Source organism: Chelonoidis abingdonii, chromosome 10, assembly GCF_003597395.2.
Source record: "Chelonoidis abingdonii isolate Lonesome George chromosome 10, CheloAbing_2.0, whole genome shotgun sequence".
Classification (NCBI taxonomy): domain Eukaryota; kingdom Metazoa; phylum Chordata; order Testudines; family Testudinidae; genus Chelonoidis; species Chelonoidis abingdonii.
This window is the reverse complement of record NC_133778.1, coordinates 30298307-30326217: the sequence shown is the minus strand read 5'-3', so window position 1 is coordinate 30326217 and position 27911 is coordinate 30298307. Positions and strand designations below refer to the sequence as shown.

The 27911-nt window shown below is 40.6% G+C and overlaps 1 protein-coding gene across 4 annotated transcripts in view; it reads right to left on the bottom strand.

Moving 5' to 3' along the window:
* Window positions 1-27911, bottom strand: part of CALCRL (calcitonin receptor like receptor) — a 115713-nt gene that overhangs the window by 46082 nt on the left and 41720 nt on the right. For 2 of the 4 annotated variants that reach the window (XM_075070067.1, XM_075070068.1), the window contains exons 2-4: window positions 12736-12886; window positions 4232-4320; window positions 2203-2305 (exon numbers count right to left, since the gene is read on the bottom strand). In XM_075070067.1, coding sequence (XP_074926168.1) covers window positions 2203-2253 — 51 coding nt within the window. In that variant the 5' untranslated portion in view covers window positions 2254-2305; window positions 4232-4320; window positions 12736-12886. The remainder of the gene's footprint in view (window positions 1-2202; window positions 2306-4231; window positions 4321-12735; window positions 12887-27911) is intronic. The other 2 variants (XM_032791252.2, XM_032791253.2) reach the window with 1 other exon arrangement.

Sequence of the window (27911 nt, the reverse complement as noted above, 5' to 3'; positions counted from 1 at the left end):
GCTTTTGTGGGCTAAAGCCCACTTCATCAGATGTATGAGGCCCAACTACAAAAACTAATTTCCCCCTACTGTTACTCATATCTTCCTATCAACTGGTTGAAATGGGCCACCCTGATTACATTGGCCTCATTACTACAAAAGTGATTTTTCCTCCCTTGGTATTCTACTGTTGAGAATAGCCCACTTCCACTTTAATTGAATTGTCTCATTAGCACTTGGTGAGGCCACTCCCATCTTTTCATGTACTGTGTATATATATCTGTCTACTGTATTTTCCACTCCATGCATCTGATGAAGTGGGTTTTAGCCCATAAAAGCTTATGCCCAAATAAATTTTAGTCTCTAAGATGCCTCAGGTTCTCCTCGTTGTTTTTAGCGGACCTTCTGTTTTTCAGGTTAGTATGCTGATATATAAGGAGCTTGCAATTATTATTATTCTTAAAACAATTTCACCAAAAGTAGTCATTAGAGCTCATTACAGACAAGCTGGTTTTCTTCCTGTTCATTTGGTGAGTGTTCTTACTATTAAATCAAAATAAAGCACCCCTGCCTGAGGGCAGAAGTGATGGTCTGACATGATAAGACTGCAATTGATAATGGAAAAGAATAAAATGTATTGACAAAATCAGAAGAAGATTAAGGGCCTTTTACAAAGCCCATTGAAGTAAATTAAAGTATGAACATTGATTCTGAAGGAATTTGGATCAAGCCCCAAAGGATTTGCTATGAAACAAGACTCACTAATTGAAGTTATTGGGGCTTTTGGTTTGTTTTAGGGCTGTTTGGTTTCCTCTATAGTTTATAAGGCATAAAACAAACCACACCAAAACAGTAAGGTCAAAGGAATTGGGTGATCAATGTGTTACCGTAGTCATATGGAGGACACATTATTCTGAGCTTATACGGACACTTATACTAAGTTATGAAAATAAGGAGAGTCAGACTGAAGACTGACAATGAAAAGTTTTTCACTGTTTGTATTGCGTACCTATTGGCCTTAGAAATCTATCAGTCTGTCTGTCTGTCATGAGTCCCATCTGCTCTAGTTGAAGTCAGTGGAAGTTTTCCCATTGACATAAATGGGTATAAGGTCAGAACCCACCACTGCTGCAAAACCCATTGCTAGTGGAGGGCACAACTGTGATCAATGGCCAAAAAGGATTTCAAACTTCTGTATTTCTCCTAGTTACTACACAGGCTGTCATAACTATAAAGGGAAGGGAACAGCCCTCCTGTGTACAATACTATAAAATCCCTCATGGCCAGAGACACCAAAATCCTTTTACCTGTAAAGGGTTAAGAAGCTCAGGAGACCTGGCTGATACCTGACCCAAAGGACCAATAAGGGGACAAGATACTTTCAAATCTTGGTGGAGGGAAGGCTTTTGTTTGTGATCTTTGTTTTGGGGGTTGTTCGCTCTTGAGATTAAGAGGGACCTGACATCAGTCCAGGCTCTCCAAATCTTTCTGAACCAGTCTCTCATATTTTAAACTTGTAAGTAACAACCAGGCAGGCATGTTAGTTTTATTTTTGTTTTCTCAACTTGTAAATGTTCCTTTTTGCTGAGAGGATTTTACCTCTGTTTGCTGTAACTTTGAACCTAAGGCTAGAGGGGGTTTCTCTGGGCTCTACGAATCTGATTACCCTGTAAAGTTATTTTCCATCCTGATTTTACAGAGATGATTTTTATCTTTCTTTCTTTAATTAAAAGCCTTCTTTTTAAGAACCTGATTGATTTTTCCTTGTTTTAAGATCCAAGGGGACTGGATCTGGACTCACGAGGAATTGGTGGGGGAAAGAAGGAGGGATGGTTAAATTGTCCTTGTGTTAAGATCCAAGGGATTGGATCAGTGTTCTCCAGGGACTTGGTGAAGAAGTCTCTCAAAACTATCCAGAAAAGGGAGCTAGTAATTGAGAGTGGTGGCAGCAAGACCAGATCTAAGCTGCTAGTTAAGCTTAGAGGTGTTCATGCAGGTCCCCACATCTGTACCCTAAAGTTCACAGTGGGGAAGGAACCTTGACACAGGCATTAAAATCAGGATATACCATTAAAGAGAATTGTCCTCTACCAAAGCTTTATATTAGAGCAAGACAAGAATATCTATTCTGTATTTCCATATTTGTCAGAGAAGTCAAGATCTGTGTCGCAGCTCTGAAAACTGGAAGCAGAAATACATGTTAAGGAAAATGTTAAAACTCACCATGGTAACTGACAAGAGGAGCAGCGACTGAATGATCCAATTTCTCTCCATCACTAAATCTGATTTAATGTGTTTTATGCTACAGTTCAACAACAAGATCAAGCTGCAATGGAAAAGTTGTAAGAAAAATAGAAGTAATTCATATAATTCAAAATCTACTGAAAACTGACAAAAATGGCTGCCATTTTTCTTTATAGGTCACTACAATCAATATATCTAGAGCCCAGTTGTGACCCCATTTCCAAGGCTACAACTCCTATCACTCAGGTGGTGCAAAGGGGGTAATCCACAGCAGATCACCAGCAGACAATTCCCATGACATGGGGGGACTACATGTTAGTGTATCTGTGTTGCTATTTGGACCCACAGCTCTGCCTCCACCTCCTCCCAACATAGGGGCTGTGTTGGGGTGGGGAAGAGGGCATGGCAGAGCTCTGCTACACCAATCCTTCACTGGGGAGATCTATTAAGGATCCTACATCAATGTGGAATTAAGATATGCCTGATAACAGCTCCAAGTGCTTTCAGAACCAGAGCAGTCTCTCCAAATCAGGGAGCTGGAGCTAGTTCCTCGAAGACTCTCTGTGGCTAAGTGGAATTCTGGTGCAGGAGAGAATCTGCCCCATTACACTACAGGTCATTAAACATGCAGTAAATTCTGGCTACATGCGATGGTTGAACCCATGTGTTAAGTAAAACTGCAGTTTAGTTTATATGAGCGTTTAACTGGCATGTTTAAAAAGGAAATTCCACTCCTTCCTTCCTTTTACTCCTGTGACACTGATGGAAAAACTGATCCATAGGTAGCAACTTTAGGCTAATGCTACAGCTTCCCAGTGATGATGGGAGTCAATGCAGGGATTAACAGCAAGCTGTAAAATAGCTTCCATATCTGCTGATAGTTGAACATTCCCAAATATGGAAATATCAGATCTTTGTGGAACTCCTGTAACATCTCTCCCATAAACATAATAATGTATTTCCATTACCCAGCAAGAGAATAAATGAATAAATAATTAAATACATCAAATTCTGTGTTCTGTTCCCTATCAGTAGCTGTAAACAGCGTGGGAACAGGATACCACTTTACATATAACAAATGCATTGCAAATGTATTTCTGAACACTTTAAAAAGTAAGTTCAGCTATTCCCAGGGCACCTTTTCACATAACAATGCAGATTGTTATATGAATGAATCTTTGTACATTGAGGTCCAAATTCATTAACGCCCCTTAAAAGGCACAAAATCTCCTTCAAACCACATATCTAGACATAATTGATCCTCCTGTGGGAAACCCTGTGGACGGGGGTTGACAGGAGGAAATCTCTGAGAGGTTTCCTTGCAATGATTTGTCCCATTGTGGGGTTGGATTTGCTCCCCACAAAACAAGCCACAGGGCTCAAAACCCCTTCCCCTCAGATTCCGTAGATATGGGGAATAAGTGGAAAGGCAGGACCAACCACACAAAGGCCTATTCCTCCCAGAGGCTCCCCAGCCCACACCTTTCCTATTGCTCTAGTAGGTGCTTTAATAACCTCCCCTAAGGAGGGAGCCTTACCAAGAAGATGATCCAGCAGAAAGATAATTCAGTCTGGGCCATACTACATTATTTTAGGGAATAACATGACCCCTGCCCTCCTTCCTTGACTCCAGATGTCTGTGTAGATCCCTGGACTTATGGACCATCCTCAGCAGAGTTCAGTTGAAGTGGGTGCAGCCATAGAGATATCTAAGACCTTCCACCTCTTCTACATGGAAGGCATGATCCATGCACTGAGGGGACCTTCCAAATGTTGATCTGGGGGATATGATCAGGCCTCACTTTTCTAAATTAACATATTTTACTGTATTAGCATTAATTACCTTTAATAGTAGTAGTAATCCACAGTACTGTAGGACTGAGCTTCAGGTTGTGGATGATACTACCAGAGCTACTCCAGCATTACTTAAGCCACAAAAATCACATTCCAGATATTGCAGGTTTAACTGATGTTGAAGGGAAAGTACTGTTGTGAGCCAATTACTTACATGCAAAGGTGTGTCCAGATTCCAGCCACATTTTTCTTTGGGTCATACTCACTCTTGTCTCAGATATTTTCTTATCCAGTAGTTATGTCCTACAAGAAATTGATTGGTGACAATAAGCAAACAATTGAGCATACCTTGACCAGCAGGAGTCATTTCATAGAGAATCCATCACACACAAAACACAATCTTATATACATAATGATGATGGTAAGCAAGAAGCCTGCCTGTCTTTTGTATTTTGTACAATGCCTAGTACAATTGGGGCCTTGACCACTTGGTACTATTGTAATGCAAATAATTACTAAACGTTCTTACTTTTTGGGATGCAGAGTTTGTTTAATTTTCAGGTTTTAATGAAGCCTGAAGGGGCCAATTTGGGCCTGGTATAAGGTTAAAGCAGTGGTCCCCAACCTTTTTGGTCTGGCAGGCACCAGACAATGAGCCACAGACGACCATGGTGGAGGACGAGCATCCACTGAAATTCCACCAACAAGTGACAACATCAATAGGCATTGCCGCCTAAATGCTGCCGACAAGTAGCATCATCCAGAGGCGTCGCCGCCGAAATACTGAAAAATGGCGGCATTTCAGCAGTGACACCTCTGGATGACGCAGCTTGTCGGCAGCATTTTGGCGGATACTTGTCCGCTGGCCAGTACATGGGTGCACTTAGATGCTCCAGTGGGCACCATGGCACCCGCAGGCACTGCGTTGAGGACCCCTGGATTAAAGACACTTACAGTTGTGCCTGTTTATACCAGGCATGAATTTGGCCCAATATCATTCTCTCTCTCTCTTCTATTATTGGTAGGTAACCCTCCTGAGGTGTCTTCCAACCCTAATCTTCTATGATTCTATGATTCTATTTAGAAATGTTGTCACCCTTGTTAGTGTACTTCTGGAGAAGGAGGGCTCCCTAGCCAGAAGCTTTATCAGATTATTTGACTATTAACCTGATCCTTAATAAGTAATGTAAGATGTAGTGCGTTCTTTTGTTGTAACCTTGCCTTAATAAAAAGTTAAAACATATTCTTGAAAGTGGATCCTTGCAGAGACCATTATCTGACATATAGACTAGGAAGAAGTATTGTTAGTTAGTTTCTAGCCAGTCTGTTTGTAAAAGAAACATCTAAGCAGTACATGTGTATTGAGCAAAGCATGATATCAGCCCAGTGGTAATGGAGACTTTTGATTGTTAGACTTCAAGAGCCCATTGCCTCTCACGTTACCCACATACAATCTCTGGAACATGTGACAGGGCACAGAGCTGAGAGAAAGCAGACAGCTTTGGGCTGTGAGGGAGGAAAGACTTTTCTGTACGACGACGTTCCAGGGATATGGCATAGACTCTACTTTGTATTTAAGGGAAGTGCTAATCTAGAGAAAGCTCTACAATTGTATAGGCCTGTTTATTTTCAGTCTCGCACATTATGTTTTTTTTCTTTATTTATGCATAGCTACCAGTCAAATATTACTCTGATGGGAATTTGAACCAGAAATCAACATTTGAAAAATATATTGACTATTGATATGAATTGCTTTAATTGTTCTTGACAGTGGATTATTTCACCTGTTGTAGTTAAAAGAATTTAAACTGGAGCTGGACAAATAAGCTATTGTTTTGGACTGTCACATTCAGATAAACTGAAAGGTCTCTGGACTCATAGTGAAGATAGAGAAAGTAGTTAACTACCTGGGCACAAGGTCACAACACTGAAAGCTGTTGTCTTTTCCTCTTCAAACAATGACACATTAGTGCTAGGAAGTCCCATTTTGTCCTCAAGAACAGTGAGCCAAATGGGGTGCCAGGCAGTGCTATATATTTTAGGGCATGCAAGCATAATTTAGGACTGTTTTTTGCCTATTTACTGATGATATGCATGAGTCTGAAATTTCAATAATTTTCTCTATAACAGTCCCTAAATAGTTTTCCAAAACATATTCTCACTGACTGATAGATTTAGCATGCAGGGTCAAATAATGCCCTTAGATACACCTGTGTACGTCCATTCACTTCAGAGAGGTTGTACAGTGTACATGAAGACAGAATTTGGCTGTTTTGATTAAGGGTGCAAGACTATTTACATTTAACATTAAACAATATTGGCCACCTGCTAGCCCAGTTACTTAAATGAGGCACGCCTTTTGTAGGTAATGGCTTTGTAAGCATCTCATATCATCTCTTCCAGGGGCATGCTCAAACTCTGAGTTCCTAATTCCTCTTAGTAGACAAGAGATGAGCTCATTTCTGCAATGCTGTGAGTGCTTCCTACTCAGTGTCCCTGAAGTTGTTAATGTACATTCAATTTATACCTAAGAAAAGAAAATCTCTTCCTAGAGATGACTGCTTTTTGATATAATCGCAAAATGTATGGGTGTGGTTCATGTATTATACATTTGGATTTCAGTAAAGAATTTTCTACATCATCTCATGAATTCATTAGCTCAAAATTGATTCTATTTTGGTTTGAATAAGAACATTGCCATGTGGATTAAAAAGTGGCTGAAGGATAAACAGCAGTACATAGAGTTAGGGTTGAGGTGGTTGTTGAAATATAGCTGATATAAATTTTGAAACCTATTTTAATGACCCTATCCTGTTTCAGTAATCTGAAAAACATAAATGGAATTCACAGATGGTTCTAAGTTGAAAGGTATTGTGAGCAGAAGTAAGGAAACTAAATACAAGAGTATCTGTGGAGAGAAGATTTAACTTGGGAAAGATCCAGGATAATATATTTGGGGGAATATAGTCAGACACAAAAATATATTTAATGGCAGAAAAAACCAGAAAGCATTAATGCTGAAAGAAACCTAAGAATAACAGTGTAAAAAAATATTCCCACAGTGGAAGTCTAACTCTACAGTAAAATTGCAAGTAGTTAAGGATGTTCATATAGGCAGCTATTTTGCCATGCAAATTTGGCTGTTTAGGGGAGGGAGGTTTTTTTTGTTTTGTTAAATAGAGTCCTCTATCACTGTCATATCTAGGAAAGCAACAGTCCAGTGATACTTACAAACTTTAAGAGATTTGAATGAGAATAGTTTTAAAAGAAATTTAAAACAGTTTATTCCTAGATTCCCAGGCCAGAAGGGACCATTGAGATAATCTAATCTAAAATAGGGCATAGATCGTCCCCAAAATAATTCCTGGAGCATATCTTTTACAAAAACATTCAATCTTGACTTAAAAATTGTCATTGATCGAGAATCTACCACAACCCTTGGTAAGTTGGTAAACATGTGCCTTATTTCCAGTCTGAATTTATCTAGCTTCAATTTTCAGCCATTGGATCATGTTATAACGTTCTCTGCTAGACTGAAGAGCTCATTATTAAATAGTTGCTCCTCATGCAGATACTTATAGACTGTGCTCAAGTCACCCCTTAAACTTCTCTTTGTTAAGTTAAATAAAAGGCTCCCCAGCTGGACTTCATGCATGAAGTATGGCAGCCAGGCCACTGCCCAGATGCCCCATTTCCTTTCAGGAAGAGGGAAGATTGGAATGCATTGTGCGAGACAAAATCAAGGCTGCCCGGGGGGGAGGGGGGGCCAAGTGGGGCAATTTTCCCCAGGCCCTGGGACCCGCAGGGGCCTTGTGAGCCCTGGCCTGGCGGTGGTCTGGGTCTTCAGTGGCATTTCGGCAGTGGGGGGCCCTTCAGTCACTTCGGGTCTTCGGCGGCATTTCGGCAGCAGGGGGCACTTCAGTGCTGCTAAAGATGTGGAGTGACTGAAGGGCCCCCTGCCACTGAAATGCTGCTGAAGACCCGGACCGCCACCCGGTGAGTACAAGCGCCGCAGCTCCCCTGCTTTGCTCCAGGTCCCCTGAATCCTCTGGGCAGCCCTGGACAAAGCCCAACCAGGGAGTCTGCAGATACAGGAGAACAGGGGCATGAGATACCCAAACTACTTCTCCCATCTGTCTACTGACTGTAATGGGCAACTCCTTAATGAGAGAGGACAAGTATTTATTACAGTGGTTCAGATTAACATGAGCTTTTTAAAAGTCCATTCAAAAATGCAACTTGATAGAAACATGGTGGAAGCCCATACACTGAGTCCCCCTCTCTTTCCTCACATCTCTATGTGCTGCTGATAGATTCAACAAGACAGACAACAGGTCATCAGTTTACACATTAGATATTAAGAGTAAGTGTGATTTAATGTATTAAGTGATAGAAATATTTTCTAAAATAAAGGCACCAGAATTAGCATGGGGAATTTCAACAGTAAATCAGTTCTTCAAATATCACACTTTTGTTGCCTACTGTACAGAATACGAGATAACTTAACCACATTAACTGCATGTTTCTTCTCTTTATTACATTCCTCTCAGCCAAATTATTTCTGTTTTATATTTCCATTGCCTTTGACATGTACTGCAGAAGGCAGAGCTCCACAACTGTAGAATGAACTGAGCCAAAAGAGTCACTCATAAAGCTTTAACAGATGTTTTTTCCCTTCCCCTCCTGCTTTCTCCACAAAGCCATCCTGCCCACATCAACAGCTGTTTCTGCTTTTACTCTTTTCCCTTCCTCTCAAGAGTAAATGCCCTCCTGATTGAACTCCAGAAAGGTACTGTTTTAACACCAGAGCAAAGGGAGAATACAGCCAGAAATACCAGGGCTTGAACTTGTATCCTCTGGGCATAGCTAGCACAAACTAGTCATTTTTCAGACATCTCTCACACACACTCTCTCTCTCTGGGAGATTGTTTTCAGAATGAATGATTTAAGCTCCATGTAGTGTTGGAGCCATCAGGAAAATCTGCAACACTGAATTTACAGCTGTATATGCAAACCTCTTTGGTTGAAAAATTGAAGTGGATGGTTTATGACAACACTCCGTCACACACAAAGAGTACTTCCTGATTTTGATTGGTTAGAATTACCCTGATAATCACTGTTCTCACAATATTTTGTTATTTCTGTTTCTGTTTAGAATCAGGGAGTGAGGAGGCATAGGACTCAAAACATTTCAAACCTCAGGCAAGCTTTTGGTTTGATTCAGTCCAAGATATGGGCAAAGGACAAAGCTGGAAATGATCCAAACTTTTTCATGCATCCCTAATTCAAATGGCCTGCAAGGATCTTTTGACAGTTTGAGGAAATCTCAAATCAAAATCATGTTCCAAATGGAACAGCACATAGGGCCCAATCCTGGCAGGTGCTAATCACCCTTATTTACTGTTGACTTCTGGAGCACTCTGCACCTTAGAGAAGGAGGTCCATAATAACTCCTAATTAAAGAGCTTGATTAACAGTGATTGATTAACAGATTCATTGACAAAGCTGAAGGAGGCCTGCAAAGTGTCCAGGGCTGCTGCAGTGCAATTTGGAAATATTTTTAATCTGATAAATGACTTTTCAGATTTTGACGACTGATTCCCCTTTTACAGAGTTGAACTGGTTTTTAACCAGACCTCTAAGAATTAGAGGGAAACTCCATTATAGGTAGCTGATAATTAATGTTACATCTGAGCAGCACATTTTGAAGTCACTAGAATTCTCATTTCAACACTGCTTTGAATTAACTCACAGGCAACAGCATGTCGAATTCAGAAGTGTTTTGCCAGCAACATCACACAGACATCTTTGCAATCCCCCTAGAATTGTTCTTACGGCACTTGTGCAGTGGCAATGAAGCGTTAGCTTCCCATGAGCCTCAAAGGCTTCATTGTAGCACACTCTTTCTCTGGATAAAGCAGGACATGTTACTTGGTGGGCTATACTGCATCTTTCTTTAGTTCTTGGGTGAATTGATACTTTGCCTGAATAAGCTGGATCCTCATGGTGTTATATTTCAGATAGTTCATGTACTAAACACTAACCATAGCCTAACAATGTTAATATACTGGGCCAAATTGATCACTAATGCAACTCATTGTGATTTCGATGGGATTGTTGCATTCAGCACACTCACTATAGTCAGGGGCAGCTCCAGGCACCAGCACAGCAAGTGCATGCCTGGAACAGCAAGCTGCGGGGAGAGGCCTGCCAATCACTGTGAGGGTGGCAGTCAGGCTTCCTTCGGCAGTGTTTCTGCGCGAGGTTCACAGTCCAATGGTTTTGGCGGTAATTCAGCGGTGGGTACGCTGAACGTGCGTGACCGGCAGACCTCCTACAGAAACGCTACCGAAACTGCGTGACCGGTGGACCTCCCGCAGAAATGCCGCCGAAGGTTGCCTGACTGCCATGTTTGGGGCAGCAAAAACCATAGAGCCGTCCCTGACTATAGTTACCTTTTCTGTTCTGCTATGTAACTATTATCTCCCAAGCCTGTACAAAGCAGAAAAGGAGAAATTAAATCACCTGGCGCATATACTTTTTTCAAATAATGCTCTGAAAGTCATTGGGTATAATTATGGCTGGTTCTGAGTACGTGCTAGTGATGAGAAGTGGGATCACGGAGCCATTCCCAGTACACTGCAAAGGAGGCAGCCATATTTTGCTTGCAAAATGCTGTGGACCACAAAGGGAGAAGGCCAGAGGGCAGTTCCTGCAGCACTCAGAACCCTAGAAGAATAGGATTTGGGTTTGGAGTGGAGGGCAGTTGGTAAATATAGAGCGGGGGTCAGGGGGGGGTCAATGCCCATCACCCCAATCGGGGTATGGGCCGCCAACCACAGATCTCCAGAGTCTTCTATCCTGGGCCATTCGCTGTAGCTGGTTCCAGGTATAGCCCATTTTTTTTGCTATCAGCCTGAAGGTCGCGTCGCCAGGTGTTTCTTGGACGGCCTCTTTTCCGCTTGCCTTGGGGGTTCCACCGCAGTGCCTGTCTGGTGATGTTAGTTGGCTGCTTGCGTAGTGTATGTCCTATCCAACCCCACCTTCTCCTTCTGATTTCTTCCTCTGCTGGGAGTTGACGGGTCCTCTCCAAGAGGTGGATGTTACTGATGGTGTCTGGCCAGCGGATCTGGAGAATCCTTCTGAGGCAGCTATTAATGAAGGTCTGGATCTTCCTGGTGGTTGTTTTGGTTGTCCTCCAGGTTTCAGCTCCATACAGTAGGACTGATTTCACATTGGAGTTGAACAGTCGAATTTTTATTGCCAAAGACAGCTCTCTGGAGCTCCAGATGTTCTTGAGCTGTAAGAAGGCTGCTCTTGCCTTACCAATAGGTGCAGAAAGCATTGCAGGGAATGACACTGGTCCTAGCTACCTTGGAAGTGGTGTTATCCCTGCCCCTGACTTCTGCAGGCATAATGCTTTCAGGGGTCTTCACACTGCTTAGTTCCTTTTCCCTCCACCATTGCGCAAGCTCACTGAGCCTTAGTATAGACTTTTGCAAATTTCTTTTGCCTGAAATAAAAACTCCTTGGAGCCCAACACTGTAGCTGTTCTGCATGCAGATCCTTCAGGTAGGGTTCTACACATGAAGTGGCTGCAGCATGAAGGCTTGGAGCTCTTTGGGAGTGGGTGAGAAAAGAAATTAGTAAGTGGGGAGCAAATGGGGGGAAAGAGGAAGCGGGAGTATGACATTGTAGCTTCATTTTATTGTTGCTGGAAATCATACATCAGCTTCTTCATGTACTAGCTGGAAATACAGACGTTATGGTACAGTGCTTCCTTGTACTTTTCCGTCTTTCCCTGAGTCATCCTTTAAGATAAATGTGCTTGAAGGTCTCAGATGTGTTTCAGGTGAACTACTGCAGGCTAGTTCATGACATCACACATCATTTATACTCTCTTTATGAGTGTGCAAATAATTTTTTACCACTTAAAAGTAAAGTTGTTTGCCAGAGAGCTTGTACAGATTACAGAACAGCCTGTGGCTATGTTTACAACACAATGAATTACTCCTGTGCACTTTTCCCCATTAGTAGATTTTGGCTACCACCCAATTACATTTAGTTTCCCATGTCCAACGGATACTATAAGCAGTAATCAGTAATGTTCTTGGCCGTTGGCAATAATACTTAAGATCTTAAAAGACCTATCACAATATGTGGACAGCACTATTTTTTCTGGGAAGTTTAAAGCCATTTTTTATCTTGGTAACAGTGTCTTTTGCATTCAGTTCTAAATGTCTGATGAGATTTTAAATTGTGCTTGGGAGAGCCAGTAGGACTGACACTTTAGGATGGGGATTGAGAGGAAGAAATCTGCACAAGTTTCTGCATGTGGAACTTTCTCAACAGTTGCTGGATTAGGGGCAGGCTTATTCCTCTCACGCAGAATAGCCGACGGTGCCTACCCAGAAAGGTTGCAGCTCCTTCAGGATCAGTGGGAGGCCAGGGCTATTCCTGTTCTCATGGTTATGGCTTACTGCATCAAATCGGTCTCTAGCAGGGGTATACTGATGGGCTAAAGATGGTTCTCCAATGTGTGTACATGAGGTAGAGGGAAGGAGGAATTGTGGACGTATTATACAGTATGAGGCATGACTGGTGGTGGCAATAAGGAGTTTTGGGGAGGAGGGATGATGCTTTCTCCCTGCCCTGACCCATCTGTGCCTCTCCTAGTCTACCCTCTGCCCTTCCTGCCCACTATGAGGACACCCATACCTGTAGTGAGCCTTCCATAGACTTTGAAGAGAAGAGGGAGTCAGAGGTGTGGAACACTGCCAGTGGAACAGGGGCAGGGATTCACTGTGCCAAGGATCTCCTATGCATTGGGATCATAAAAGGTATGATCCAGCTGTATTTTCTCATGTTTCTGCAAGAATACTTACTGGTGCTAGATAAATACAACTGTAACAATCATAATCATACCTTATTTTCCAGGAAAAAGCATGTAAGAGCAGAGACAAAATAACTGAATCACTTCACAACATTTTGTAGATTATATTATTTCCAGTCAACAGTGATAGCTATTTTGCCTTTTAGAGGGAAGAAGCAATCACAGTCGGATGGCATTGTATCATCGCGCTCTCATTTCTAGCTCAAACAAAGTAACACAAGCTGGCAGCATTCATCAAACCACCTTCCTTGGGAGAACTAGAAATTGATTTGTGCTTATTTTGCACAAAAAAGGTTGATATCAATCTAGGTTTTATTTACATTTTAAAACAACTGCACCTTTTACTACTCTTGACTATAGATTAAAATTAACATACAAATGTTTCCCTTTTTGAAGTAGTTGTTAAATAAAGGCACTAGCGGGTTTGGCAACACACACCTTTGTAAACAGATTGACACTGCTGTAATTTGTTGCCATGCTAGATTCCTTGGTCTATTCATGAGGATATTATTGTGAGAAGTGAGATTTTAAGTTACTGTTAGTAACACCTCCTGGTTGCTTATCAAGTGCCAGTTGTTTCTCGATTTGCTGAGGAACTCGTTCAACCCAGTACTCATTCCTTAAAAGATGTTTCTATATGGTATTTCAGAGAGCAACTCTTATTATTTATTTACTGAAGCTAACAAATCTGCTGGTTCAAACATTAAAAATGCATTTTCCTGTGCAAAAGAAATTGCACAGGCAGAAGCTCCTGGTAACTTTGTATGTTGCATAATTAAGAACTGCTACTTTAGGACATCACATTCCCGCTAAAAAAAGATGGCAAAGCTATTTAGTGATGCTAACTTTTGCAGAGAGCTATTATCAACTTATATTTTTTCCTGTTTTACGAACATGTTCTCAATAGACATTTAAAATAACTTTCTTTCCTGAAAAGTCTTTGTGCCAAGAGCTTTTTTTTTTTTTTTTTCCCCTCCCCTGGTTCTACCTACCATGTAAAAACAAAGGTTTGTTAAAAAAAGAAATGCACAGTCACGCTTAACATATTTTAAGCAGTGTTAAAGAAAATTTCCGAAATAATCTTGTCTTTAAAGTCAATTTATTTTCATGAGCATTCAGAATAACAAAAGTAGCAGCTTTCCAAATGGTCACCATTTTATCATCAGCTCCTATTCTTAAAAGGGGCCTGTCCATTAAAAAAATGGTCTGTTCCTGGCAAGAGACCAACTTTAAGAATGCTTTAAAAAATGGAACTTGTGAATATTATTTTACTTGAGGCATAATTTAAAAAACCATTAAGTTATATTGTTAACAGCAAAACAAATAAAATCTTGCACTTCTACAGACTATCCCATCAGAGATCTTAAAGGTCTTGACAAACACTAATCAGTGAAGCTTCAAAACATCCATGTGGATAGGTTAGTTATGGATGGGTGAGCTGTTGCAATGAGAAGCTAAGTTGTTTTTCTGAAAACAGAATAAGGATGTGGAACAGCCAGGAAAAGAAGATCCCAGGACTTTTGATTTTTTTAATGACAAGTCTTCTTCATTATTCACAATTCATTCAGGGCTTATCAGAAATGCATAATTTAATAGCAGTATTTATTAGTATTGCAGTAGCACCTTGAGGTCCCAATTATAGACTAGGTTGCACTGTGCTAGGAACCGTACACAGTTCAAAACAAAAATGTTGTAAGAAGTTGGGACAGGGATTGTCTAAATAGAGTATCTAGTTATGTGGAATTCTCTGTCTTTTCTGTTTAAAAAAAATACGTTGTGAAACACCCCCCCCCAACTCCCCACCCCACCAAAATGTACTGTCTAGGAGTTGGGAAAATGTATGTCTTTGAAACAATTATGAACAATCCAATTAGATGGCATGACGCTGACTATGATTTAGCAGACAATGTAGACCAGGACAAACCATGCTCAGCATCATGTCCACTAACCATGATTAAAGACTGGTGTAGCTAGGTTTAATCATGGGTCTCTAACAAACATGATTTATTCTGGTCTACATTGAGTGCTAAATTGAGGGTCTAACTGGGGTCTAACTCCGTTGTTTACAGTCATGCTCAAAAATGACTAGGTTCCAACCCAAACGTAGAATAAGCACTCTTCAGTCAGAAACAGTGAATGGAAATTCACTACCTTTTTTTTTCAATAGCTACAGATGAAAAAACTCCGGCCTGCTGCATACTTTCAAGTTTCTCCCTTTCTCTCAAGTGCAATGGAGACACAAACCTTTAATAAAAGTCTTTGAAGAGAATATGATTCTCCAATGGCTTCCATATTAACCCTAATTCTTAGGGCTCAGCTACTCCTTTATGATTGTGCCTAGGTAGGGGAACTACCAGTGCCCTGTGCACTCCCTGTGAGCCCCAGGAACCATATACTGGGGATAGTCTCAACCAGAAATGTTCCTGGAGGTTCCCATTCCAGTGCTGCCTTCTGCATCCCATGCCAGCATGTGCCATGCCTCTGAAAGCCATTTAGCTACAAAAGGCTGTAGGGGTCACTGTCAAATCTGATGCAAAGATGATGGATAAAGATAATAAAAACATTTAAACACTTAATAATGGAAACCTATCCTTTTACAGTGGCAGTCGTCACTGTGGTCAGTGGAGTTGTGATCACAAGGTGATGGCTCTCCTCCTTGTCTCCAGCTGCTAAATTGCATTCAAAGAAGCAAAAAATATATTCAGTAACTACCTCATTATGACTGTTCCTTGCTGTGGTTGATACAGTGACATTCTGGTTGGGAGGAGAATGGTTGCATGTTATTGTAAATAGGAAAGGATTGGCCATGACAATCTCTCTATTAGGTGTAATTCATTGCCATGAAAAACTTGGAGAACTGCTGTTTCACAGTTTTCTCATCAGATCTATTTTAATGCCTCATTACCGCTCTTCTATCCTTATTAGTCAACAACCTATTTGAGAGACTAAATCATCATTTAAAGGAGAGCATGACATCTGTGAATGTTTATACCTTGCTGATATTGAGCAAACAGGCCAAAACCCCAAATTCAGAGAGACGCCAATTTTGGTTGGACGTATTCCTTGAGGTTTCATCACATGACATATTCTTTAATTAAAGATTCATCTTTAATTCCTGGAGAGTCCAGGACAATGCTGGAGGGTTGACAACCCTACAGGAATGATTATTAATGTGACCACAAACTAGACCCATTGGAGCAGAAACCACGGGGACTGAGAATGTGTTATTGGATTTACTGGGTCCTCCTGCCTGTGACCAGCTTCTGGTGTTGTTTCCCAGATGCATATTCAGAATACTGAATTTCAGTGGAACACATAAATTCTCTGGAAATCTCCTCTCTCATTTTCTTCCTTTAAAAAACAATATCCAATGTGCACTGTGTTCCAGGCCGCACTGCAGCCCTTCAGGTCACCTGGATTGCTACCATAACATGGACAGGTTTAGAGGACTGGGTAAATCATGTGGGGTGGGAGCACACAGAAGCCCCAGGTCAAGCGGGCCAAAGATGGCTTAAAGACACCTTTCTCCCTGTCAAGGTTCCTTCCTCACTCTGAACTTTAGGGTACAAATGTGGGGACCTGCATGGACACTTCTAAGCTTAATTACTAGCTTAGATCTGGTAACTCTGCCACCATCCAGAAATTTCAGNTCCCTGGTGAGTCCACATCCAATCCCCTTGGATCTTAAAACAAGGAAAAATCAATCAGGTTCTTAAAAAGAAAGCTTTTAATTAAAGAAAGAAAAGTAAAAAAATCATCTCTGTAAAATCAGGATGGAAAATACTTTACAGGGTAATCAGATTCATATAGCCCAGAGAAACCCCCTCTAGCCTTAGGTTCAAAGTTACAGCAAGCAGAGGTAAAATCCTCTCAGCAAAAAGGAAACATTTACAAGTTGAGAAAACAAAAAATAAAACTAATCCCCCTTGCCTGGCTGTTACTTACAATTTTGAAACATGAGAGATTGATTCAGAAAGATTTGGAGTGCCTGGATTGACGTCTGGTCCCTCTTAGTCTCAAGAGTGAACAACCCCCAAAAACAAAGAGCACAAACAAAGACATCCCCCACCAAGATTTGAAAGTATCTTGTCCCCCCATTGGTCCTCTGGTCAGGTGTCAGCCAGGTTTACTGAGCTTCTTAACCCTTTACAGGTAAAAGAGGCATTAACCCTTAACTGTCTGTTTACGACACTCTCCCTCCTGCAGGCTGAAAATTCTATGCTGTGCCTTCTAGAGGGGTCGTACAGAATCTCACCCAAGGACTTTAACTTTCCAACTTAACACAAGAAAAAAAAGAAAAATATTCTCCACCCCCTCTGCTCATTTGTATATAAAATGCATAGGCTAGCTCATCCAAAATATAAAATTAATGAAGAACATGTTCCCTTTCACACTGAATCACGATTATGCTGAATTAAAAAAACAGTTGGTACAAACTCATGGGTGCATAAATTAGACATAGCACTTTCATATACACCCTTGCTGAAATGTTTGAAGTTTATTTTTTCCAGAAGCTTCATCCCAAGCTGCACAGAGAAAATTGTACTTCTCTTTGTGTGCCTTCTCGGTTGGTGTTTTTTATTTGAATGACTCTATTTGATGCTGTTTACTAAATAATGATTGAAAAAAGATCCAAGGGTTTCTCTGAGAAAATGTTTACAGCATGAAATCATTTTCTCTAATGGCCTAGTTTAAAAAGTTATTGTTTTTGTGTCAGTGACATATGCTAATTTTACATGAACAATATGACCAGGGTGCAAGACTTTTTCTCAGGTCAGAGGCAAGGCAATGGAACTGGGAGTCTTTGTTAACCAAAATGCATGAGTTTCTTGTTCTTTCAGGACTTACTGCCTTTCAGACTTCTTTTCCAAGACTGTTAATCAGACTCCTTTTCCATTTGGCTATATGTCTTTTACTAGGAAGCTTAAAGGATTTAAATCAAGAGTTTCACCTAAATCAACATCACACTTAAGAAACGCGAACACTTAATAATAAAATGGTCACAAAAATAGAAGCTATCTTGGCTAACAGTGAGCTGACCTCTTTGGATAAGAGAATCAACCCAAACAGCTTCAAGTTCCAAAAAAAAATCGTTAAGTAATGTCCCAGGCCTGGAAACACCAATGCCTAGATCCTCAAAGGTATTTAGACACCTAATTCCCTCTGAAATCAAAGGCCTTTGGGCTTAACTGTCATATAAACTAGGCCAGTTGGGCCGTGTAAAAGGGCCTTATAATTTGATTTCATTTGTATTTATTCAATCATAAGCCGACCCGCCCAAGATGGATAAGTAAAAATGGAAATTTTATTATAACCCATTCATAAGTTGACCCTATAATTCAGGGATCAGCAGACTTTGGCTCCTGGGCCATCAGGATAAGCTGCCGGTGGGCCGAGATGATTTGTTTACCTCAAACCTCCACAGGCACGGTAGTAAAACTAAGTAAACAAAGTGTTCCGACATGCCAGCTGCTTACCCTGATGGACCGGGACCCCCACACTTTCCCCATCCCATCCCTTTCCACCTTATCTGGGGATGGCCAGGGAGGATGTCTCTGGCCAGGCTGGAGCTGCTCCGGCAGGCAGGGCAGCGTGGCTGCAGCCTGCTCCAGTGAGCCAGACCGGGCGGAGCAGCCGCAGCATGTTCCAGCCCCGGAGCTGTAGTTGCTTCAGAGGCTGTGGGGAGAGCAGAGTGGTCAGAAGCAGAGAGACTCTGGCCCTGCCTCTTCCCTTCTGGCTCTGCTGGCTGTGCTGCCTCTCCTTGCTCCCTCTGTTGGGGGGGAAAGGCCATGTCCCACCTCTCCCTCTCTACACCTGTTCATAAGCCGACCCCTTTCTCTGGTGCTTTCCTTTATTACTAAAAAAAAATCAGCTTATGAACAAGTATATACAGTATACATTCATTTGAAGATCTCTTTGCACTCTCAGACTGGTGTAGAGTAGTCTTAACGTATAGTGGCTGTGTTTGTCTTGTGGAGGGCAAAGCTCAGTTCCAGGGCTCTTCTGGTGTATATGATGTCACGCTGTGTGAAGGTTGCCTTTTTGAGCCCTGAGCAGCACTGAGGAATGGCTGATGCCCAGCAGGCCGGATCTGGTTGTTGGGGGCCCATTACTACTTTGGGGGCCCCTGTGATTGCATGGGTTACAGGTGCCTAATGCTGCCACTGAATGCAAATGAGAATCAGTCCTCTAATTAAGGTTCTTAGTTTTACCCATTGACTTGATTGGCACTAGTCAAGAGAATAAAGATAAGCACCTTTGAAAATGTCTACAGCATCAGTTTGTTTTAATTACACAGTTTTTTTCATTTCCTGCTTCCAAGTAAGAGTAGAAGCATAAGAACCAAAATACCCTCAGAGAAACTGTCCTTGAAACTCTAGTATTTATGGAGTGACTGGAAATGGACTTCCAGAAATGACGGCAGTGATATCTGTTCTCACAAGAGAGATTTCTAACCTGATTTACTATTTAAAATAAGTTCAAGTGAGTTTGGAGAAGCTTAGATAGGAGCAATTTTTGATGCTTATTTGAACTGAACCACTAACTACTTCTGAGGTTTTCCCAGTTCTTTTTAAATAACCATAATTCTAAGAAATCTAAATATTTCCTTTATAAACCTAAATATTTATAATCTCAGAAGCATTATTTAGTAAAGCTGAAAAGGGAAGATCCATTATATTTCATCCCTTTTGTATTAGGCTCAATTTAGTTAAAAATTCCTAAGTGTCAAAACTATAAATCCCAGCTACCTCAGCAGCCAAAATCAGCCTTTGGAATGCAACCATCACTGAAGCTGGTTTGTTTCACTAAGAATGCATCACTTATAGTTGCCAGAACGGTGAGAAATTTTAGTTTATTTCCTTCCTAGTGAAACATTCTACTTAGCAATCATCTACATGAACCAAAAAAAAAAAATTAAAATTCAGAGGAACTACACAAAAAGACATAATGAAATTCTGGTTTAGAAGTATCCTCTCATTCCATCCAATGAGAAAAGGAGTGGAAGCACATAAACCAGACCATCAGCTTGAACAACAATATCAGATGGCTTCTAATTATATTATTGCTGTTCTTGGGAATCCCAGTCATGGGCCAGAATTATTCCACTGTGTTAAGAAAGTGTCCGCTTACCATTCATTTCTTCTTCTATTAGTAAAACTGCAAAGATCTGCTTAAGAAGCCATAAAATAGTTACATTTTCCTTTTACACAAATTCCTAAAATGGCTGCATGAACTATGGTATTGGTGTAGCAAATACTATTGTACATTACATTAACACATGCTGCTTTGGAAATTGATGTTAATAATACTGCTGGACAAACAGTGGGAACAGTTATCCACATGTTCTGATAAAGACAAATCTCATTTAGAAAGTAAATATGATCATACCTTTTCGCTCCCTCCACAATATTCACACAAGCAAAACTTTGCTTTTGACTTGATTTCACTTTTGATTTGAATTTCAAGCCAGTAGTAGTGACAAACTAAAACTTGTTTTATTATGGAAGCAGTTTATAAAGGTGAGGTCCTTCAATCAGCGAACAGAAGCAATATCATGTGACTAAAGCAATCAATCGTACAGGTCTCATTGTGGCTATCATAAGAGTTCTTATTTAATTCTAGCTCAGTTCCCTAGGTAGCTTGTGACTGAAAATGAGATATGCCAGTAAAGTACTAGTGCTGAGTGCAATAGATTATGTAGCAGTTATATGCTAATAAACAAACATTAGTATAAACTGATATGTCCTTATTTTGCTATGCCAGTTAATCAATTATCAAAATATTGTGATACAGCATGGCCAGAGGGCAGCATAAGAGTGTTAGCAGGGGGCCTTATTCCCTGCCAAGGGAGGAATGTTTGCTTTAGTTTAACTAGAGCCCCTGACTCCAATTAGAGCCCCTGACTCCAGTTAGAGCACCTGACTCCAGTCATGGGATATAAACCCCTGCTTCAGTCAGACAGGGGGTGGTAGTTGAAGGAGAAAGGTTGGATTGGAGCAGAGTGCAGATTGCAGAAGAGAAGAGTTTGTCCAGAGAGAAATAGAAGGTTTGGAGGAGTGCTGCGGTGGATTGGGAAGCCCAACAGAAACCCTAGGTAAGGGGCACCAGGCTTGTATAGAAGAGAGGCGAGAAGCCCTTCACAAGCTGACGGGTATGAGAGGGAAGTAACCCAGGGGAAGAAACCGCTAGTCAAGTGGTTCACCACAACCCCAGGGCCCCTGGGTTGGGACCTGGAGTAGAGGGCGGGCCCAGGTCCCTCCCTCTCCACTCCCCTCCTCCAAGGACACTAGGGGAGTGATTAAGAACTGGTTCAGAGGCAAGCAATAGCGCCCTGAACCTACCCCAGAGAAGGGAAAGCGCGAGACCCAGCAGAACAGTACCAGCAATTTGCCACAATATGTTTATATTACACAATTGTTTTTTTTAAATCAGTTCTCTCAGTTACTCATCACTTAAATGGGTAACAATATTTATAAGCATTTCATAGAAAAGGAAAAAAACTCCAAAGAAATGTAGTTAAAATGCTCTTAATTTAACGTTGCTGGATCCTTCTGAACTTGCAGGTAGGAGATGTAGAATATTTTTAGAGCAGTTATTTTAGCAATTAACTGGAGTGACATGTTTTACATAGGTGATACTTCCAGGAAGACGTAAGGACTATTTTTCTATAAAATATGCTTCAGTGGATAAGTCATTTCCCTTATGGGCAACTTAGTCCATAACTATCTCTTGCAAGGCTTCTTACACCTTTCTTTGAGGCATCTAATACTGGTCACTGTTGGAAACAGAATATTGGACTAGATGGATCCTATGTCTGCTCCAATATGGAATTCCTAAGACCTTATCTCATATGTTAATGTATTCTAATGCAGATTACATTACAGTTCCAGATACGTCATTAGGATGGAGCTGTATTGTCATTCTGAAAAGTGCTATTTGCAAAGATTGTAATTCCTGGGAATTATGCTAAAACATGAAAGAACACAAAAGCTCTAGATATCTGTTAAAACCTCCCATGCAGTTTGCAGGAAATAAACATATTTACTGATGCAGAACCACATTCTGTGTTTCCATGGTTAACATTACAGGGCTGCCATCACAATCGAATTTCAATGTTATTTTGTAAAACATGGGATATTGCATGTTTCAGACTTTTCCACTGTATTCTACCCATTTCATTTTGCCTTGTAATAACAGTTAGGAAGCATGAAACATATCAACTCATGTTATCATTTAAAATCCTCTGCTCTCTGCAGAGCACAGATTTTACAGACAGCGCCAGCTGCAGTCTGTAGGAAACAGTCCGAGTGTTTCCATGAATTTAATTAAAGATCATATGCTTAGGGTGTGGCCGTGGGAAAGACTGGTGTATTTTACACCCAGCCCCTGAAGCCCAATTAGCACTCCTTTAAGTACAAACAGACTTTTCCATATCCCTCTGCACTGCTCCACCCTGTTTTACCTGAAGGTAAATCAACTTTAGCAATGCTTTAGATGCACACAAGAATTCCACAGCCTCAATAATATATGCTCTCATTGGATAAGTGGATAAATGGAAATATGAAATATTAAACTCCACATGGAACAGCAAGACATTAAGAGCATTATGTTAACTACAGTACAAACCATTGGAAGGCATGATGAGCCAAACACAGATTCCATGTTATTCCAGACATAATACATGGATAAATACAATTTTTATTTGTGTGTGTGTAACACATATATTCCCTTCAAACTTAAAAATACCATCTAGCGCAGAGACAAGTACATTGGAAATTTTCAGGCTTGATGGTTAAAATTTGTTAAAGTTATAAGCCACTAAAAAGAGTTATAATGGGAAGCATTAGGCAATCTTAATATAGGTATTTTTACATACATATATATATATATACACACACACACACACCCCTCCATTATTTATCTTCTAGATGGGCAATACTGCAAGATTATTATGGTGTATTCCTATGTTCCTCTGCCTACAAGGCATGTGATGTTAGTAGAATGCAATGCTAAATTCTGGAACGTGCAACAGCTACACAAATAATGTTGAAATATAATCAGGATAGCAATCCTTCAGAGTTAACTCTGGGCCACTATCAATGAGCCAGGATCTCAGTAGATCTATAGTGCTTCTACTTGGCTAGGACTGATACTCTACATTTTACATGATCTGGGACTTTCAGATCAGAAGCTCCACAAAATGTACTGTGAGTGATCCCCCTGACTTGGAGAAGCCCTAAGGTATTCAGGTTTGCATAGAGTATCTGACCAAGAGTGAAGAACGGCTGGGGGCCTTATCATGGGATACTTACTAACTGAAGGTTAGACCCCCATGGCCTGATGGGCAGAGTACAGATCCAAATAAATCTAAACCTTCAAATGGATTCCATTTGAGTTTGGTTCAGGGAAAAAACTGAAAGATTCAAGATCCTTAAGAACCAGTTGACTGATCCCTTGGAACAGCCTATCTGAAGGTGTCTCTGCAGGGTTCAATAATAGAGCATGAAACATTAGAAAATCCACTTCTTTGACCTGGTTAATAATGCATTAAAACAGTGAGACAAAACACAGAACGAAGTCCCCTTCCTGCAGATTACAAGAAAAAAGATAGAAACAAGTGGAAGTTTGCATACATTTAATCAGTTTGGAAGGCACTCCTAAAACGACGATGAGAGCCATACAGGAACCTAGATGGAAAGAAACTTTTCACATGGAGAAATCACATTTCCCTTCCTCATATTTACTGATCTAATTTTGGTAATGAGCAAACAATGGGCAATATTTTGGGGTGACTCAGTTTTTGGGCACCACCATGAGACACAGTACAGGGGACTGGTTTGCAGGAAGTGCTGAGCTCCCATCCTTTGAAAATTAGGCCACTTTAAGGTGTCACATTTTGGGCACCCAAAAACTGACTTATCAATATACTAGCCACTTGGCCCACATTCTTCACATTTTTCCTCTGCACATTACATTTTACATGTCTATCTCTAAAAGCTAAATCGTAAACACAACCATATTAAAGATCTGTTTTGTTTTGAGGATCTGGATCTGTGCCTCTCGACAGTTGATCTGCTGAAAACTGTATTCGTGTATCTTGTTATCCATGGAGCGTGTGAAACTTGAAATTCGTTTTGCTGACAACTTTGTTCACAGCTGCTATCTTGGCAGGGATTTTTTCCTTCCTTCTTTCTTTTTTTTTTTTTTAAATGAGACACTATTCCATGCGATGGAAGAAACTTTACAATACTTTCATCATCAATGGCTTTGACATTGCTAGAGCCAACAGAAACAACATCACCCAATTTTTATTCCATGTGAGTGAAACCTTTAAAAATCTCTCCCAAATTTATTTCTACCGGGGACCTTATGCCAAACTTCCTTTGGTGAAGTGCAGATTTGCTTGCATTGGCTTCTTTGCACTGTTCATGGAACAGAATATTCACTGAAGCACAGCAGGTGTTGAATCGGATGTTTCTGAATAAATCAGCATATAAGTGGGGATATATGGTTTTCTACAGAGACAGCAACAGTAGCTATCTCAAAGATGCATTCAGGTCTTTGTTTTTTCACTGGAACTACCAAGTTCTTTATCAGCAAAGCACATAACTGGGACAGTATCACACGCACAAAAATTCACTGGGCCTGATTCACTATTCACACTGATGTGAATCTGGAAAGTGAGTGAATTACACCAATGTAAAACTGGTTTAAATGCCACTTGCCTCACTGAACTCATAAAGGTACACTAAAATGGGTTACTCTTACAGTTGCCTTTTGCACATGAATTCAGTGCTACAGATATTTGGGAAAAATGGATTTTCCTCTCTAGCTATTGTTTACTTTTTGATCTATAACAACATTGCTGTGTCAACAGATTTTTGGTGCAGTTCTTATGGAACAGGATCTTTTAGTGATGGTATAAATAATTCACAAAAGAAATTGTATATTAGGACTGTGGCAGTAGGCAATTTGCAGAAACAAGATAACATATGAACATATTAAAAATATTACAATATTCTACAGCAATCAGCCTTAAAATACGACACTAGCAGTTTTTAAAAGTAGAGACAAATTCTGCTCCTAGCATCATCACTGTCCATCTGGAATAAATCTATTGACATAAATAACCCTAAACTCCCACTGATGTAATTGTGAACAACATTTGACTTATTGTGTTTTATAGAATACAATAGGGCTTTTTCATTAAAAAATTGTAGTATATTCTGAAGATGAAGTCTGTATTATATACACCACAATTATATTATAATAATATAATTATTTGTAAGGGCTGGCTACCAATATAATTATTAAATCACTTTGAAAATGTAATATAGTCATTTCACGAATTACTTTTTTACACAGAAATAAAAATGACTGGTTATTGCTCCAGGTGTCAGATGTGTTAGACCCACGCAGCATGCATGTGCATTTCATGGCTAGACTACCTGTTGCCACACTGGATAACATATTTATTTGGTCATTTCAACATGCGCATTCATACTACTTCTCAGGATAGTATTAGATAAGACGTAATAAGCTAGCATGTGCTATAGGTGCTCCGCTGCCATTGTGATGAGCATAACATAGGGAGAGAATAACATCAGTTATTTAAGAAGTAATTTGATTACTTGCAATGCATTTTCAATAATGAATTTCTTTAATGGTCCTATCTCCCAGAGGATCCCTCCCAGCTCAGGAAATTCTATCCTCCGCTGTTCCTTCAGCACATCACAAACTGTTGCATGGTGCTTCCTTTGTAGCATTAAACAGTTGCTGCATGTCATCTCAGAGGTGGCTTCATTTTAAATATGGTTGAAGGGATTCCTTAATACCATATCATTTTGTAGACTAGTTTGCAAAGTACTTTGTGGTCCCCTAGATTAAAGCTGTAATGTGTATTAGAGATAGGCTTAAACTCTAATCTGGATCCTATATTTGAACTCTCCAGTACCTAGATGTTTCTGTTTGGGGCCATTAGAGACACAGGGACTATATGCAAATTTTGAACTCGGAAACAAATTCAGATTTTGATAAACATCTCCTATTACAACCAGAACTCAGAAAGGTTTGTTTCCAGCCTTTTGGTTTGGGGCCATCTGTATGTCAGTGTACTGTAAGTCATTACTGGTCATCCTTATACGTTCCAGAACAACTACTTTTGGAGTCTATGGGACAGAAAGATCTACAACAAAACAGCTGCTCTTAGGTTACAAACAAACTTTCCACTGAAGCTGAACCAACCATTAGCTAGTGATCTGAACTCCATATCTAGTCTTGGCTGTTCACCTGTGAAGATTCCTGTGACAAAGAGATCCACTGATGGTTCACTACACTGTGTCAGCAAGTCTTTTCAGGCCTGATATACTCAGTACACCTAACATGCACTTGTCATAATCTGATCTAAAAAAGGTGTCAGGTAATATTTCATACACAAACTGGTAACACACTGGTCCCAAAAATCATTGTGTGGTGTATGTACAGGGTGCATACAAAGAGTTATAAATATGTGATAGAGTTATGCTCTTAAAATGTGTTTTGCAAGCAATTCACAAGCCCAGTCTGCCCTAAACAAAAGGAATGGGTATTTGCTTGTCTGACCAGCCTGCTCATCAGGCAGAGACAATAAAGATACATTTACATAAAAAAATAAACAAAGTCATCAACCCACCAAATGGGGGAGATTGCCCCTTAACTATGATAACAGTAGGAGAGGAGGAGAGAAGACTGCAAAAATCAACATGGTGGATAAACAGCAAGCTGAGACCCTAGGAGAGCTTCCTGCCTCCTGAAGCAAGATCACTGAACTTTAGAAGATATAAGCAGGCCAGAAAGCCATTTTGGCATCCGTGAGGGGCTATCAGGGTCTTGAAATCACAGAATACTGGATCCTTCAGCCATGGTAGCTGAAGTCTCTTGGAATTGAATACAGGTGAAAAACCTGCTTAGGCAAAGATTGTAACTTACTGAAATTAAGTTTTATTCTTAGAATCATATTTTTATTTTTGTTTGTAATTTTTCTATCCTTATTTTTTATATCTGGCATCACTTAAACGTACAGCTTTTTGTTTTGTGAAGTTGTTTTACTTTTACTATAAGCCAATTCAGTGCTTTGATTAAAACAGAGTGATTGTTAATAACCACTAAGATAATAAACTGCTGGTACTATCTCTTTATGGAAGCAGTGAATTTAACTTCTGAAAGTGTTCAGCCTGAGGGCGGGACATCATAGGGCAGATGGTTTGGGGCAAATTCGGGACTGGGAGCCCTACAAAAAGTAACTGGCAGTGGTAGCCAGGGTGTGACCTGCATGCATGTATGCAGCCTGTTACTGTCAGGACTGTAAGCCACAGCAGCATAGCTTTTAAGGCACCCAGAGTTGCAGGGCAGGCAATGACATTCCCTTTCTGGTCTGGCTTGAACCCCAAAGCCTTACAGTCATGAATCACCATCAAAAGTAGCCCTAAAACATCTGTTGAAAATCATGCTACCAAGCTGACAGGAAATTCAAACTGATCCAAATGTAGAGCCAAAAGCGCTACCGCAACTATGAAGTACAGTAGTATGCAGAATGAGTTTACAGTGTCCCAAGACTGAGTGTTGGTGAAAATGAGTTCAATCCTAAATACACACTTCAAAATATTTTTTCCCTCTGTGTCACAGGTGAACAGGCTCAGTGCTCTGGAACAGCTCTGAATGAAGTTCAGACAGGACCTCCTGTACTGTGACAACCCTTCAGGGCACAATCTCTCTAGGGTAAGTCTCCTTGACTTCAGGGCCTCCCAGGACTGACCTTGGAGCTCTCAGCACTCCTCTTCCATGCCGTGTGCTCCCCACAATGAGTCCATCTGAATGGGACACCTTGGGAAGCCTTACACCTGCCCCCCCAGAGGGGTCATGTACCCACAACTTCTGCAGTCAGCCATGACTCCCAGCCAGCATTATAAAACATAGGGTTTATTAGTCAATTTTTCCCCATATACAGGGAGTTAGAGGAAGG